Source organism: Bombus vosnesenskii, unplaced genomic scaffold (genome assembly GCF_011952255.1).
Source record: "Bombus vosnesenskii isolate JDL3184/JDL3185 unplaced genomic scaffold, Bvos_JDL3184-5_v1.1 scf7180000013444, whole genome shotgun sequence".
NCBI classification, from domain to species: Eukaryota; Metazoa; Arthropoda; class Insecta; order Hymenoptera; family Apidae; genus Bombus; species Bombus vosnesenskii.
In genome coordinates, this window is record NW_022883055.1 from 896,701 (window position 1) to 914,644 (window position 17,944).

Sequence of the window (17,944 nt, forward strand, 5' to 3'; positions counted from 1 at the left end):
CTATTTTGCACGTGTCATCGTCGTATTAAGCAACTAATTGTCGTCATATTGAAATTGTTGCGTGACTCAGTATGAAAAAATTACGCGAGCATCCTAAGAAGCTGTGGGAACTTTCGCTTTCACAGGTTTACCTTTGGAAAAAAATACTTCAGGAAATTAAGAAATACTCTGTTAATACTTTGAAACTCATTTATTGAACATGACATAAAAATCACGATATATGATAATGATGAACCGAGTCTATTGTAAGCTTTCAAACTTTAGATATATTATTCATCTTGAATGTTCGCCTGTAATATCTTACTCGAATGTCTTAACAAACGCTAACGGACTCGTTATTTTATACATGTATAATTATATTCATGGAATGTGCACCCGTCATTTCGCTTTCTTTTCCATTTTGTACGTCCATGTACGTATATACGTCCAGAAAAGAAAAATAGGAAAAGAAAAAAAAAGATTGATAACAGGTTTTTGACAAAAAATTCCAAACGTTCGCTTAGTATCGTATATTTTGTTATTTCTTCTTTTTTCAATCTTGAAATATTGAGAAATTAAGAAGCTCGATAATGTACCCGACATTTCATTCTTGGTGAAGTTACGTTGAAGAACGAGCGTTACGGGCTTTTCAATAACAAAAGCTGCTATTTTATAAAAAGAAAAAAAAATAAATACACAACATAAGACCGAAAAATAGCGAGAGAATGATAGAGGTTTGTGGTGGCAAAGAACGAACAGGTTGCCGCGGAAAAAGCAACAGCCGCTCGTGAAGTCTATCATGTATGTATATAGATGTTATATTTTTATGCGATCCTGGGGATTTTGGCAGTGACATTCAATCGTCATGGTTGAGGAGAAAGTCATTGAGGGATCAACGATACTATGTATATCGACGAATAATGTCGTTTTGAATCGCCAAAGCGACAATTCTACTTCTACACTGCAAAAATATTAGACAAAATATGAAACGGCGAGCATATTCTACTTATAATACAAAAGCGTTATTCAGGCCGTTTTATTATACGTAAAGTATACCTAAGTAAATACGTAAAAGGTACGTAATAGATTTCAACATAAAGCTCACCATGCATATCTCTAAACGCGATAGAAATTATTTTCTGATATTTACGTTCGATTCTATCGCTCAATCCAAGCCGAAACTATCAATTTGTACTTTCGTATGAAATTGCTCCTGACCGTTTCCCCATGACTCGTACCTCCATCTCCTCAGCCACGCGCTAAAAATCAGCTCAAAATGTCCCGAGTGAGGTATAACGAATAACCATAACGTAGTTGCAATAGTTATACAAAAAATAGTCAAATTGTCGAATAATGTATATGTATATATGCACACAACAGGCGCGCGACGAGCGCGTGTGCGTGTGTCGATGTATACGTATGTACATATTCAAATATATATAAATATATTTGTATATATTCATATAGCTTTATAGTTGCGCGAACATTGTGACCGTAGAATGAAAGTGGATCGAGCTGGAACAGATAAACTATAAGATACGTACAGCTAAGTGTTTTATAAATCGAATTAAAAAGTAATAAACGTTATGTAAATATTTCGAATCAAGGGGAAAAATATTATATACAAAAAGATAGGAGGTCAAAGCTTCCAATCCACGTTTACTCCGCGGTCCGAGGCCGCCGTAATAAATAGATCGTATTATCTCGTCAATCTCTAAATTCTAATAACACCATTGTTCCTAATCAGTACAAATCAATCAACGAAATGATGGAACGAAATTTCGCCAAGGTTCGTGCAACGTTCTCGACCCTTCGCGCGTCCCAACACTTCGTCAAGCACCACGTTTTAACATCAGATCGGTAATTCTATTGTTTTTCTGTTCTCTAAAGCAGTCTTACATATAACGGCAATTTTTCTGAATTAGTCCTTTCATTCTTATCGGATCTGATCTTTTCCTTAGTTCGTTCGTTCTTTCTTTCCTCGTTCATCCCGTATATTCATTGAAAAGAAAAAGGAACAAAAAAAAAAAAAAAAGAAAAGAAAAAAAGGAAAGGAAACAAAGAGAAGAAAAACTGTCGGACAATCGTCTTGAAAATTAGGCGACGTGCTTCTCATATCAAATTTGATAATCTTTTAGAATTTAATGTTGAACGATATCTATTTAGAAAATAAATTATCCCGAGAACATGCTCGATCGAAAATTAAGGAAAAATCGTTTGACCCTTCGTTCTCGTTCGGATCAACATTGTTATTGAACGAGGAAAGAACTCGTCGCTGTCGCTATCAAAGGACGCGCATTGATTGACGGAGAATCGAAGCGTTCGTACGAATTTTCGTAGTAACAATAACATTTCCCCAACTTCTACCTCCATTTTTTTATTTTTTTGTTTTTCTTTTATATGATTGTTGCAAAATAATTCTACCTTATAGCTTACGGTATCACAGAGTTACACGCGGTATCATATAATTGCTCCCACTTCGTAATTTCGCAAAACGATAAGGAAAGCGCGTGATCATCTTATTCGAAAAATTGAAAATTGCGGTAATATATAGATGGACGCAGACGATGTCACCGTATTACGCATATAAAAAACAAACTTCTGTTTATCTTACACGTAATTAAATACTGTTCAATTATTATGAAACGGAACGATACGTTGCTGTAACTTTGCTCGAATTATATCGTCGTTAAAGTTCCGTATGAACTTTAATTTTTTTAAGAAACAGCAGGACGTTTCAATCATACCGTTCTTTGGTTTTCAATACCTTCCATCGTGTATGAGACGATCGAATAAAAGCAAAGGTAAAGAGGAGAAGGATAGGAAAAAAACGTGAATTTAGTATTTGTAGAATTGCACATAAAAGTATCTCTAGGATTTCATTCGATGTCTTGGAAAGACGTCGTTCTGCGTCCAATTTTCGAGGACACTTTCGTTTCTATATTCCAGGATTATCCGTATCAAACAGATTGCTCAACATATAGCAAGTAACAGGCTCGACCATTTATCTCGACGCAACTAATATATCATTATACTATAAAGAAATTTAACAAACGCTTCGTAACGACTAATCAAAACAGCAAAATCCAGTACCTCGGGCGCGGGACAAAGGAAAACCGCTATGATACACTTGGATACATACTGCGAGGATTCTTTAAAAAATCTATCCTTTTTGCGATATAAACTAGCAAATAAGTCTCGTATGTATTGCAAATACGTTCACCTCGAAACGATACCACAGGGAGTTCAACCTCAAAAAATCAGAAACGGATCAATCGGGAAGAAAGTTTGAAATAAGCAATTTTCGTGCGGGACCAACGTTTTATAAATAAAAAAAAAAAATATATATATTCGTGCATCGTTTCGAAGACAAAGTATTTGCTCGCGTGTTCGTTAAGTTTTATGCGAGACGAAGTTTAACGAAAGCGTCAAATAAATATTTACGCATATAAGTACGCATATATGTGTATATATATATACACATATACGATTAAAATAAGTAAGTCTTTTCTTAGGCTCCGTTCTCTCACTAGCTCACCTATATTGTACGTGTATATAATGCGCATTCGTATACCCTTTCGCAGTTTTCGCATATACGCACGCACATTCCCTTTGGAGGCAGCAAGTAATCTTAACGATGAAAACAAGCGTTTCCGGTTGTCGTATGCGAGAACCTCTACGGGAACTCCTTTGACTCGGACGCGACTTACGCCACGTCATAGTCAGCCCATTTTTCTGCTTGCCCTAATATTTTAAAAACATATTTACCACAGTTACCATTTGATTGGCTAGACGTTACACGAATGATAAAAGGAAAGTAAGAATCTTGTAAGTAAATTCCAAAGAAGTGGGAAGAAGCTCGAACGAAATACAACTTTGTTTTAGCTACATCTTTAATAGAAAGGGAGGAAGACAAAAAGAGAAAGAAAGAAAATAGAGGAAGGAGAAAGAGAGAGAGAAAGAGAGAGAGAGAGAGAGAGAAAAGGAACAGAGCGTGAACAATTTTGGTCATTTTAGTAAGAAGCGAAGGTCGTGTAACGCTTGAGCTGTTTCTGAGATTTTATACGCGCAATAATATATGTACAATGAAGGAACTAGCTTTTAGGTCTGGACATTAAGATCCTATACCGACCCCGACTGGCCACGAACTATGCAATTATACGCGTACGAAACGAACGCGAGATGAACGCGAAATGAACGCGAAATGAATGCGAAATAAACGCAGTCCAACGTACGCGCCAACGTAGATAACGTAGATAACGACGAATTCCATTGTGATTATGTACCTCTTTCACTGGATCCTTCTTGTTGCTCGTTCCCGGTGCTTGTGGTCCTTCGCTCCTTCTTATTAGATGCCACTGTTGCAAGAATCGATCATCATCGTCGTCACTGGCAATCGAATCGCGGGAAACTTTTTCTTCTTACGGCTCGTTCCATTCTATTCCCGTTGCTGTCGTTGTCACTTTTGTTGCTGTCGTGCTGTTTTACCACGCCGAAGGCGGCGGATCCGGACAGGATCGTACCACCCCCTCGTGGATCGTTGCGGACGTGGTAACGGGTGCAGAGGTACGTCGGATCTCGATCGGTTTCGAGCCGGAAATCGGTGGCCGGCCCAAAACCGCCTGACTGTTTCACGACAAGTTTCGCTGATCTTCAGCGGTATCGTCGGCCTTTTTCAACGACCTTTTCAACTTGTCCACCAGCCGATTGTGGAACTTGTTCAGAGAGTTAGAGCTGCCGGTTTTCGGCGGAGACGAACCGGTACTCTTGCTCGGACTTTGCAACGAGCTTTGAGACGCCCTCGAGGACGTTCTCGAGAAATGCCGAGAAGTAAGGGGCACGGAACGGTGAGCCGGCGATGTCAGAAAGTCTGACCCTGGCGAGGTAGACAACGATGGACCCTCGGATTTTGAACATTCCGAAACCTGCGAACAAAACGAATCGTTTCTTAATTCTTTACTTAAGTTCTCACGGAAATCGTTAAAAATGTATCGATCGGATGATATCGATTCTAAACGCGCGCCAACTTCATTGCATAGCTACTACTTTCACTTTCTATCTGGTCCTATCTTCTGCGGTCGACTCGGTTCACAACATTCTTATATTCTACACTATACTTTGCAATTTCACGCTACGCGTATACGCTTTCGAATTTTCCGAAACAAAAACAACGGAGAAATTCACCCAATAATCTTCTCGAAAGCGCGTCTTTCCTGATGGAAAGTCCTCGTTGATAATCTCGCGTTCGAAAAGTTCCAGGATGAAAACTAGACCGAGAAACTCGAAGAGCAGGTACGAGGAGTCGACGATATCGGTAGGAATACGGCACGGGTAAGCACAAGTAGATACTTGGGCAGATAGATAGAATCGTAGAGGCAACGCGTACCCGATTGTCGCCCATACTGGATATACGGCAAACGATCGACGTATTGTTTCTGCCGTGTACTTCGCGGAGCGAATTTAGCATTGCATTGCGTTGCAGACAAGGCCGAATGCCCTCGATGCAACGTTACGATGGAACAGTGGTTCGCAATCAAGCACGCCGCATCGAGTAATCGATGTTGCACGTGCGCACGTGCGCCACAACCTCGGACACGACGAATTTCTCGCCGCAGATTCACGTACTTTGGTTACGCGCGATTACGTAATTTCTTATCACGAGAGCAATTGGCTCGATTCTTGGCTTCGCGCGTGGCTCTACGTCCGATACGAATTAGCATCCGATCAAACGGTCCTTGCTATACCGCAAAGACGCTGACACATGGCCAGCTGAGTTTCGGTGATTCGAGTATTTCGAAAGCTTTACGAAATTCACTATAACGTCGTGTAAATCGAAAGTTAACACGGGTCGTTGAAACTCGGCTAAATGCTCGATCGAGTCCAACATACATACACACGTAATTATCGGTTAACGCGTTCACAGCCCCGTGCGATTTATAGCAAGGTCTCACTTCTCGAACTTTGCCCGACCACAACGACTACGACGATATCGCCGCGATTCAAAACGACACGCATCGGCGAAACACGAATGTGTTTTTAAACGAAAAGATTTGGTTCGAAGGAACGCTAATCGATGGTGTAAAATTTAGAAGGATATAAAGCGATAAAGACCGGCGATGAAACTTGGGAAGAATTTCGCCTTTGACGCCGGAAGTCTAGCTAAATAGCCTTATCGATGATAGATCGAGTTGTGATTTCGCGATTCGATCAAAGCGATACTATCGAAAAGATTATCGCACGCGATGCGTTACGAAATTAGGCACAAACGTTGCGCAACCATGTATCACGCCGTAGCTAAGATATGCCTACGAATGTCGCGTCGCGAACGCGCGGAAAGAACTATTTCCTCGCGAAAAAGCGCACGAGCAAGCGTGTTTTCCGTTCTGTTTTCTTCGTCAGCATTACCAGAATGCCGACAATGCGACTACCTCGCGCACAAAGTGTAAATAGGTATGTGCCACAATAAACGCCGGAATGTTTCGTATCCGTCGTCGAGTCACTTTCGTCGCGCGTAATCGACCATTCGCTGCCTGACCGTGAAATTATTTCCGACCGCCGCTGTACGTATTTACGTATCTATATGACACGCTTGAGAAATATTCGTGATCGAAATTCGTGCGATCTATGAAATGCATTTCGGATACGGCACGCGTTAACAACGTGCTTGAGTTAACAACGATATTCTCGAGTCTTTGAATATCGTTTCCACGCGATATCGTTATCTGAAAAAGCGCGACGAATGCTCGAAACTTACCGTAACGATATGGAAAATCGAATACACATCGTGCGAACAAAATTTCGCGCCAACTTCGAGTTACCGGAACGCGTGACTCGATCCGTTTGTATCGATTCTGTAGGTTCGGTTTCAGGCGGATTTGTAACAGATAAACCACTCACCTTTCTACTGCGACAGGCCTGAGGATTGGAACACTCGGAAGATCGACGACTGCGGTTGGTCTTGTAAATGTCCCACTCGTTTTTCATAACGGGCATCATAAACGCCATCTCGATAGCCGGCACTCGTGACCGAGCACACACTCTCTTTCTTTCTATTCCGCGGAAAGTTGTCTTCCTTTTCTTTTACCTAGCACTATACCTAGTAGTTGTCTTTCTCGTTCCGTTTTTCTGGAAAGTTCAAACCAGACGGTTCCTGTCGTCGCTAAACGTCGATAGTTTTTCCAAGAAATTCCGTTGAACCACTGCGTGCTCTCCCTTCACCAGATTGACAAGACAGTTTCTCTTTGTAGCGGGAATTGACGAGTCAGTTTTCGGAACGCGTGTGCGAAACGTTTGTCGCGATTCGAATCCGCTTTTTCGTTTAGGTTTTTCGTCTCAAAATCGAGTCGATCCTAAATTCGCGCAGTGTTCGTTTCGATCAGATTCTCTGACTCCAATAGAGCGATTAGACGCCGTCGTCGACGACAACAATGACTCGTCACTGAGGTTGTTGTGGTTGCTAGTACCGCTGCCAACTGATTCTCCCAATCGCTGTTGCTACTATTTCGACTGGAAAACTGCATACACGTCGTACGCTTTCACGGATAGCTGGTCGTTTTTTATGGTAGTTCGGCGTGCTGCCTTTTCAACAACGTTCTCGATCACGCGCGTCCGGTCGATGCGGTAGTCTGCTACGGAATGAGCACGCTGCTGCTCGTGTGGGTAGGTGTAAAAGGTTACCATGGTGGGGATCAGCGGCCGACCCTATTGGTCCATTCTGAGGCGGGACTCCTACGTCACAGGTTACCATTGATTTTCCAATGTTGATACACACGGCAGCATGACGTCCCGGATTGATTTTTCTGGCAGGGGTTCCTGCTGGATCGCACGTATACGTTGCCCCGATCCGGTATATATCTACGTCAACGCGTAGGAATGTCTCCTTCCCTCCGAAAGGATTCGCTTCGACCTAACGAGCGCCCAGCTTCCTCTCTGGCCTGTCCTCGACCCTTTCGCTTCTTCCTGCAAAAATCTGTTTTCTTCCGCTCTCTCAAGGTCGCCTTACGGCAAATTGCATCGCGTTCAAACGCAGATACCAAATACGTATGTACACGTGCGATGCACGTTCATCCATTGCGATCCGTTTCTTATTCGCGATATAATTAGGAATTGCCAGCTTCTATTTTTGAGCTATTATATCCTTCGAAATTTTTCATTCGATACGGAATACTACTGGCCGTTAGCGCTGGCGCTGACGCTGGCGTTCGGAAACCTTGAGACGTAATTTCATCCTAGTAGCGAAATGACGTACAACAAACCGCTAATAATCGTTGAACGTTAATAATTGGCTGGCACATAGTGATGCAATATTAAAATAAATTGCGCGGTACGCGATAGGTATATATTAGAAAACCAATTCTACCCAATTTGCGATCATTTTTTTACCGATCGATCGATGCGCGATAACACATGACAAATGTACCACCCGATCAAACCAGAAAAATGTATTCTACGCTGGTAAATTGCATGTAAAATTGAGAGAAATACGTTTTATATCTTGATCAACGGTTAGTATCGAGTGCACGTATCTACAGTCGGTATCGTATCATCCGTCGGTCACTAGATGTAACAGTAAAAATAATGGTAACTTATCGCAAGAGTATTATATATGTGTTACAATACAAGCTTTTCCAATGTTTAGCATTATTTCCATGGTTGCGAACTTTTATTGAACTAAAAAACAGTAGAATAAAGGAAATATAAACTGTAATAATAGAAATATGGTAGATCTAGATATCGCATATACAGTCAATAATTTGCAAACGCGATCTCGTTTGTCAGCAATTTGATCCAACGTGGTACGTAACGACCTGAATTTCTACATTTTTGAAACTATGACGACTCCAACAGTTATAAATAATACGGAGACGTAAAATGATCATGCATTATCATTTTTGTAAAAAGTAAATTTATTTCGTTCGCAAAGGTACAGGGATCTTGGTTTAAATAAACGCAATTCGTTTGTTTCGTGCTGTTGTTGAGTGACCGAAAGAAAGTATAGGTACGCGATATATTCGATAACTATGCTGCTTCCGTTTGCCTCCATAAAAGACAACAGGATTGTCTTTGTTCTAACATTTCGTAAATTCTTCTTCTTTCCTTAACTATAAGTAGATAGTACGTAGTTTCGTGTTCGTACATCGGACAATAAAGGAACTGTAAGACCTGGCTTATTGTTAGTTTCAACAGAATCGTCGATACTATTACAACGATACTACGGTAAAAAACACTGTTTTTTTATCATTCCTTGGAAATTCATTAAAGTAACATCATCAAGAAAACTTTCGCGAATAGATACTTTGAGGACTTGCGTAATCTTGTACTTGTAGTGTTAGTATCGCCGCGATCAGACCTTCGGAAGCTCTCACACAAGTGGTATCGTTTTCCACTCGGTACTCAGAAAGTAAGCAATTTCTATATTATCATATTACGATAAAATAGTTATGTTTTTCTTTCCTTCGTACGCGTATTATAAAAGAAGCGTTTACCAACAGATACGTTTCGTACGGCGTGTTATAATCGCTTTAATCGCCAAACTGTTACGAACTTGTTTTTTTTCAACGCTATACTTCTTCGACGTGGCTAAATGATATTTTATTATATTGCACGATCGCAATATCGTTACTCCGTAAAATCGCTACATTCTTTTCTTTCAATGAAAATACATCTTCGAATATCATCTTATGATTTAACGACAGTGATATCAAGATACCATCTTCTGTCATTTCCCGTGGATCTTTCATAAAACATAAAAACTAGGGGGCGTATCTTTGGCACGGTTAAGAGGTATTTGCAATTGTTTTCCGAAACACCTTTCCGTTCGCATAGTTCGGTGATCTATAAGCTAATACGCAAGAAGCACCAAATTACAAAAACTTGAGACGGATTCGTTTAGGGCCACCTGGCTCTTCCTCTATACGCGTAACATTCCAGTCTCTCTCTGTGCAAATATATTTATCTCGTCTACGTTTAGTGTACAGTTACGACTTACACGCTAGCAAATACTATATTAATATCTCTTTTTTGGCACAGACTTGACAATCACACCGATCACAAACATCAAAAGTACTGTAACTTTGAATAAATAACTTTGCGTTTCTTAGATACCGTTGAATATTTAACAGGATAATTTTCGAATATCCAATCGTTTAATGCCAAGTCGGATGATTCCAAGTCATTGTTAGTTTAAGTACTTGAGCTATTTATACACACGATGCGCATAAAAATAATATATTTTCGTATTGAACACTCTTTAAAATGGCATTATTCCCTTAATAATTTACCGTGACAAATGAATTTCATATTTAATTCTCGAATCATACCGATGGATAACCGTTCTGTTTCTCAGTTTCCTTATTTCTGTTAAATGCCCCGTGTACCTGTAACCCTCTGCACTCCGAATTTTATTTCAGTTTCGTTATCAGCAGTTGGTAACGCTTTTAAGCGCTTTATTTGAAATTTACTTTAACTAAAAAAATAAGACAATTTAAATAAACGAAGGAAGAAACAAATTCACTTAAATACCACTTTTAATCACACTATTGCTATATTTTGTAATTTTTAAGTATACGATATATCTTGAAACAATTTCCAGGAAGCAAACCTGGTTTTCATTATCACGTTTCATTAAAGAAACGTGGACACGAAAGAATGTCGGGTGGAACTCGACAAAGTAGCTTCTGAGATAAAAACTGATATCGAGTCACACTCGATATAGGAGTGCAAAGGGTTAATTAATAATTTTACGAAAAAATTTTTCCTCTTTTCCTCCGCAATATTGCAATCTCAATGAGGCGTAAAACAATTACAAGTAGCATTGCACGGCAGAACTTACAAAATAACGCTTTACACTATGCTTTAAGGCATAACGTTACGAGTCACGTGTTAACAGGACTGTTAACGAGAAAATATTGCATTTGGGTAACTTGTACATGTTGCACCTTAGAAAAATATCTCAAACAATTCGAATAAAAATATTGCAACGATATGTCTCCTTTAAACTAAGAAATAGTCGAACAAACGAACGAACGATTTCATAAACAAAACAGATAAATAAACGATATATCGGGTTGGCAACTAAGTGATTGCGGATTTTGTCGATATCGACTAATGACAGAATCCGCAATCACTTAGTTGCCAACCCGATACGAATAAATAAATAAATAAATAATCGAATAATCAGACTATCGCGCGAAATATAAAAGGACAAGCAAGCGTATAGATTATAGGGAGAGTACTATTTCAATTTCGCAATTCAAACGTGCAATTCGAATAGAGGTGGATCCTCTGATGATCCCGCAGGTGATGTCGATGCTTGAATCGCTTCTTACACCAGGCGCATTGAAATCTTGGCCCAACGCCGCATTCCAGCCGTAAATGCCTGGTTAGGTTGCACTTGTGGGAATAAGTACGACCGCATTTCGGACACAAAAACGGTGGCCCATCTTCCAAATCCTTCAGCATCTTCCAAACTGCAACATTTTGTTAAGCACACGATGAAACGTTTGTCACGCATTTGATACAACGATTGGCAAGACGTGGCGGAAGTAGAGAAACAAGCGTTTTACGGCAAAATAATATTAATGTCGGGAAAGAATACAACGAATTCGAGGACCTTACATCGAGCCATGCTATGGCAAAATAAACGTGTTCCTTTCCTCTCGATCGCAACAAAATTTAGATAATCGTGTGAAGATGATTGGCACACTCGCGCACAATTACCTGTACGTTCGTTCTAAACAATATTCTCGATCAATCGCAAACAACAGTTTTCGCATGCAACTATCGACATTTCTATGGAAGAACAATTTCATCGTGAAATAGATCCGTTTCTCTGACTATTATACACGGTTTCTCAACGGTGTTAACATTTATTAAATGAACATTTAGAACGATGAGAATCGTCACGGTCTGCTATTCGTTTTCATGATACGAAAATTAATGACGCAATAAGACATACGTAACAAGAGATCGATAATAAATCGATCAGAGATACGATAACTTTTCGTAAATACAAAATATTTATTTTCTTTATCGTACAATTGTGAGTATTCATCGATGCCCATAGTTATCTATGTATGTAAGTACATGCGTGTATACTCGAACAAACTTCTCCCTTGTTTCCTTTGATATATTTTATATATACATATATATGTGTGTGTATATATATATATGTATATATACAATAATGGTTTATCGATTTCATTTCGACTCATCTTACCTATATTTCATCTTTGTCTCGTTTACTCTTTACTTTATTGTCCTGTCCGTACTACGTTTACCACGTAGAGCAGATATTATAATTTGATGGAATTCAACAGAAAAATGGCAACAAGTCAGTCTACTCTGGTCAGTCGAATATTAATACAATGGTGAGTAACCTTCGAGATCACCGTTGAATTCAAACTATACACATTTAACGTTTCTGTAAATTAATGGAAATGTACTTGGTTTCTGATGAGTTCTCATATGAAGAAGCAAGTTGTGCTTGTGTTTCGACTTCTTGTGACATATGGGACACTCAATTGCGGCTCGACACCGCACTCGAATCTAATGTGCCTGTTCAAGGAGTGAGGCCTCGTGTAAGCGTTTCCACAACGCGAGCAAGAGTAGCTGCAAGTATCGCGAACATTCGCGTGATTTCCTGCCAACGATGGCTCGTCTAATCCATTCTCCGACATCTTCCCCGACGCAACAACGTCGTTCAGGCAATTTCCAGAACGTTGTATCTTGCTGGAATACTCGTTACTGTCGGAACCTGGCTTCTCCGTCACTTGACTTTCCGCCATCAGACGAAGATACAAGCTCTGGTATCGATAATACCATTCGATCGCTGCACTTGGTGAGTACTTGCGTTCTAGAAAATAGATAACAGAATCAATATCGTTCTGCGTTGTCTGCTATTCGTTTCGTCGACGATTCTCTTACATCGATAGTCGTTCGAAAGAGATGAAACGTGAATTACGCGAAAGTGGATTTACACTGAAAGCACGAATCGTGGTACGTTCAACCGATCACCGTGAAAACGATTACCCGCGGCTTTAAATCACCAGCTCGATCCTGTCGTTTCCAGTTATCAAGTCTGCGATCAAATTTTCGAAACTCCTGAACGTAAGACGCGTTCCGAGTGCTATTTAGACATGGAGACTCAACGAGACATCGAGATCGCTTACGCCCTTGTATTTCTGTTTGATGTCCAAATATCGTCGAACGCGGCTTATCTTCAAGATTCTGTTACGTTTGCTGACGTTTTGGATGGCGCGTGTTATTAAGCAAATGTAAAACCCGTCTCATAAAATTAGTTACGAATATGAAGTTGATTTTTCTGGCAATTGACACAGACACATATATACGAGGTTTAGGTTCACCGCAAACAAGGCTTCGTGTTATGATTAAGTAGCACGTTAAGTTTTTATACAAGCAGCCACACTTTACTTGCAACATTTATAAACTTCACCGAGATTTTCCACCTTTCTCTTTTCTTCCTTCTAATTCGCTTTGTTTCACGAAAACGGAGAGCATGGTCGCCGATTCGGATACAACGTTGAACAAGCGATTCGACGACAACAGGCCGATAGGAAAGAGAGGAACAGCAACTTGCAATTTATTCGCATTGTTATGCTTGAAATTGATTAAGATGGTATTATCGATGTCATTAAAGAATATAATGACAATTGTAATTCACCATATTTATTCATTCTTATCACGGCTTCCTAGTAATTATACGTTCAGGTATAGCAATTTATCGTTACGTACTTACACGCTATTAAGTAGAAACCGATTATGACTTAGTTCAGTTTTAGTCGACGAGATCTGATCGATTTGTGTCTGTGAAAGAAACCGGCGATAAGAAAAGTAATATTTTTCAAGCGGTACAACGAACGTATTCTAAAGCAGTCTTGTTGCGATTAACATAGTTTCATCGGCTTGAGATACTATCCCCGTCGATATAAAAAGACAATTTGAGAATCGCATCGAGTATTTTCGCAATAGTATATTCTCGAGGAACATTTTTGTTTCGCCGGTTAAAATATCGATATAAAAATATTCTAAAAATCATTCGTGGAACAAAGATCACTAAAGTTTATGCGGTTTAATGGGGCTTCGGTATCTTGTGTCGCCCCTGATAATGTTCGTTTAACTTATACTGGTGATAGAATTTTTTCGGACACAATTTGCAAAACTTTTTTCTTTGTTACCACACTCAACCCTCTGATGCCTTAATAAACTGTCTCTCCACTTGTACCTCTTGCCACAACCGAAACAAATATTCATCAAGTTGCCATCATTGCGCAAATATTTCATTTCATCTTTTGCGGTAAATTCATGCTGGCCGCGTAAGGTTGAAACCCCGATGGCAAACCGTACGGCAGTTGCAACGAGAAGTAGCCATCTGAAATTCAAGAAACAAATAAACCGTTTAGACAGCATTGCCGAATTGTTACACGAGAGTGAATAATAGTGAAAGAATCTTAGAAGCGTAATTCGAGCACTTTTTCAACCTGTTCAAAGTTCTTACGATCAACCATGTCGATAATACTAGACGCTACGGAATTGTCAAACGATATCGATCGATACGCGCGGTGCAAGCCGAACGACGCGATTCTATAGTTTTCGTCGATCTTACAATCGGTTCGTTAAAATGCCGCTTGAAAAATTCTGTACTAAACGAAGCGTTGAACAGGAGCAATAACATAAGATAAAACATTGAAACAACTTTATTCAACGAAAGTGAAATGCAACAGATCGTACGTAGGTACAATAATCATCGATCGATCGTTCGAAGAGGGAGCATTCGAATGGCAAATAGGTAGAAAGAACGGAAAGAATTCCAAAAACCAATTCCAATTGCAATTCCAATTTGTAGAGTTCGCGGCTACAATATTACACAGACTGGTGATTTTCTTAAGGGGGTATTCTGGTCTAGAAATTTGAAAAAATCGAAAATCTTTTTCTCATATTTCCAAAGTTTAGACATTCGAGAATATGCCCTTAAAAGGATTTTTCAAAATTTCAATTGTTTTATGAGTTACAGCCATTTTTCTGACGCAGCATCTGCTTAAACGCGTTTTTCTCGAAACTACTTTTTTCGAGTTGGCGTGCACGATATCTCAAGTTCTAACGAACCGATTCATTTTAAATTTGATCTGAATATTCCTTATATACTCCTCTATCGTCCGGACCACGCTCAGCTCAAAATCTTTAATATTACTATTTTTTAAACGTTCGGAATTGTGAAAAAAACGTGCGAAATAAGAAATTTTTTTTCAAACGGCCGTCATTTTCTAAGAAAATGTTGTATTGACTTTTCCAAGGTTCGGACGATAGCGGCATCCATACTAATTAAGAATCTGTTCGCATTTTTTGTTTCGGACGACCAGAAGGGTTGATATCATGCACGCCACGACACCCCATTTTTTTGTCAGCACCCACTTTGCCAGCTCGTAACTTTTTAAATATTGAGTTTTTTTTCAGTGAATTATATCAATCTAATCTCGAAATATCAATAAACAAATGCTAAAAAGAAGGATAGCAAAAATACTTTTTGTTTCGCTTGTACAGAGCTTCAAAGATCGCCCGAAACTCATGCCTCTAGACCAGAATACCCCCTTAAGTCGCTACTCTCTATTTGTGTTCTCGTACAGACACCTATATACTCCCATTGCTTGACTTGAAAAGCGGCAAGTGTACGAACGAGTCTAGTCCCTCCGTTACGTAAACCTACATGGCAAGCCATTTATATTTTCGCGTTTACAAATACCAGTTGGCGTCAACTCCAGAATTTAGTAATTAACGTTTATTCGACAAAACTTCATCCGACGTAGCTTTGCGACGAATTTTTCCAAATAGTTGAGAAGAACATTCGCATCACACGCGTGTAATTTGTCGACAGTCGTTATGGCACACGTTAAATTACTGTGGTTCGCGCGCACATATAGTTGTGCGTGTAACCATGTGTCAGTGGAATAACTTTATCAAGTTCCATGTAACGTGGCAGACACGAAATGAAAACATTATTGACGATATAAAAATGTTTATAGACACGCGCGATATATTTGGCTGCTGGTCAAATCGCTCGATGGAAAAAGATTCGAATGCAAAAAGAGAAACTTAGCACCTGGCGGATTTATAGGTCGTGGTAAGCATCGACGTGATTCCGTAGTTCGTATCGGTACTTGAACTTTTTGTCGCATAGATGACAGGAAAATTTCTTCTCCTTGTTCCCGCAGTCGACTCTCTGATGTCTCCTCAAGCTATCCTGCCATTTGTATCTTTTCCCACAATGAAGGCACACGAATCGTGGTCCAGGAGCAGTGACGCACGAGTTGGATTCGTAACGTGGATGCATACCGCTCGCGAGACTCGCCGATCCTCCGATTTCCGAGATGTACGATTTGTTAAGGAAGTACGAAGGTTCCTCGTCTTCTCCGATGTTACGAGCCTTTCTCTTCAGCACCCATAACGCGCTGTAATCTCTCGTATCTTCGATACCTGCGGGAAAAACGTTCAGTGGCAGCGATCACGTTTCATGCGCGATAATTATTGCGAATCATGTAAACTAAAGGCAATGTAATATACTTTCGAATGTTTCCAGTGTTTGTTCTATGTTTAATTGACGCATAAATATAGATACAAATACAAATTGCATGGAAATAAACAAGCGTGAACATTTCCGTTAAGTCGCATAAATTTCGCAGAATGTTAATCGAACAAAGTCGTGAGAAACATTTCTCTTTCTCGTTTTGAGAAAAAAAAGAAAACAAAAAAGGAAATGTATCGATCAAATGCGATTCGACAGTTTCTTTCGATAACTCAAAATTCCATATAAAATGGAGAAAATTCACGTTCTCTCGCGCCATCAGAAACGAACAATCACGAAACGACAAAGGTTCCGAATAGTCTCAAAGTGAGAAGAAAATTGTCTGCACGCTTTTTTTTTTTTATTAAACGGTCGGTTTATCGGTAGCTGTAGACGCGTTGTCTTTGTCGCCGCAAACGAGTCTCTGATGCCTCCTCAACGTGTCCAGTCTTTTGTAACCTTTGCCGCACTGATTGCAATAAAACTTTTGTCGATGTAGCCATTCGACTTCCTCTTGCAGCTTCTCCAACGACGCGTCGCATTTGGCTTGGTGCCGTTTAAGACTGTCCATTCGCGTGTACGCTCTGTCAACCGTCGCATCGAAATTGTTGATGAGATTTCACGTTTTTCCGGAGCACGCTCGATTCCATGGAATTCAAGATGGACGAGTCACAGAGCAAATAGTTCATCGCTAACTGTCCGTGAAACGAGATCTCACAAACCTCGGCGTCGTCCTCTTGCTCTTTTTCCGAGTAGCTCTCCGACTTCTCTGCAAAGAACACCATTTCTTCGTTATAAATGGGAGATCGCAAGTACCTTGTTGCGCTAGTTTTCCTCAAAAAGGGTAGAAGCATGCATGTGTTTCGTTATAGTCAAATTACCTTCCATTCGCCTTGCCTTTCAGCAAAAGCTTGACATACGTGACTATTCGCTGATTATAACGCGAATATCACTAATTTCGTTAGCGATCGGAAAAACGACTATAAACGAGCGTTCTTTACCGAGAGAGAGAGAGAGAGATGGGAGAGCAGGAGAGAGAAAGAAAGAGAGAGAGAGAAAGAGAGAGAGAGAGAGAGAGAGAGAGAATTCATCGAACAGATGAGCGGAGATTAAAGAGTGTCGTTTGAAAAACGTTTTATTCAATTTCGAACATACCAAGAAACATTAGCTTCATGGACGCGCTTAATTTCACGGTTATTTACTGTAATACATTTACAGCATCCTCGATATACATATACACACGTACATAGAGCATGAAAGTGAAATTCTTTCTGACAAAAACCATATCACAAAGCAAAATATTACAATTATCGTACTGTGATATTACGCTAATTGCTTCGTCTTCGATGATTATTAGAGTATTTGATACCGTGGATTTTCAACCATTTA

The 17,944-nt window shown here is 39.8% G+C and overlaps 2 protein-coding genes and 1 pseudogene across 2 annotated transcripts; all 3 read right to left on the minus strand.

Moving 5' to 3' along the window:
• Positions 1-175: 175 nt before the first annotated feature.
• Positions 176-7,634, minus strand: LOC117238170. Its single transcript, XM_033502839.1, has 2 exons — positions 6,877-7,634; positions 176-4,904 (listed from the first exon to the last, which is right to left on the minus strand). The coding sequence occupies exons 1-2, from the start codon at positions 6,982-6,984 to the stop codon at positions 4,611-4,613; spliced, it is 402 nt and encodes a 133-aa protein (XP_033358730.1). The 5' UTR covers positions 6,985-7,634; the 3' UTR covers positions 176-4,610.
• Positions 7,635-11,181: 3,547 nt separating this feature from the next.
• On the minus strand, positions 11,182-12,621 carry LOC117238248. The gene is made up of 2 exons (XM_033503010.1): positions 12,423-12,621; positions 11,182-11,447 (listed from the first exon to the last, which is right to left on the minus strand). The coding sequence occupies exons 1-2, from the start codon at positions 12,485-12,487 to the stop codon at positions 11,303-11,305; spliced, it is 210 nt and encodes a 69-aa protein (XP_033358901.1). The 5' UTR covers positions 12,488-12,621; the 3' UTR covers positions 11,182-11,302.
• Positions 12,622-13,649: 1,028 nt separating this feature from the next.
• On the minus strand, positions 13,650-16,283 carry LOC117238242 (annotated as a pseudogene).
• Positions 16,284-17,944: the final 1,661 nt, after the last annotated feature.

Excerpts from the sequence above, each read along its gene's own strand:
- LOC117238170 (XM_033502839.1), bottom strand. The coding sequence starts at position 6,984 with ATGGCGTTTATGATGCCCGTTATGAAAAACGAGTGGGACATTTACAAG. Across the intron at positions 4,905-6,876 it reads AGGCCTGTCGCAGTAGAAAG|GTTTCGGAATGTTCAAAATC; the intron begins GTGAGTGGTTTA and ends TTTTGTTCGCAG.
- LOC117238248 (XM_033503010.1), bottom strand. The coding sequence starts at position 12,487 with ATGTCACAAGAAGTCGAAACACAAGCACAACTTGCTTCTTCATATGAG. Across the intron at positions 11,448-12,422 it reads GAGAACTCATCAGAAACCAA|TTTGGAAGATGCTGAAGGAT; the intron begins GTACATTTCCAT and ends AAAATGTTGCAG.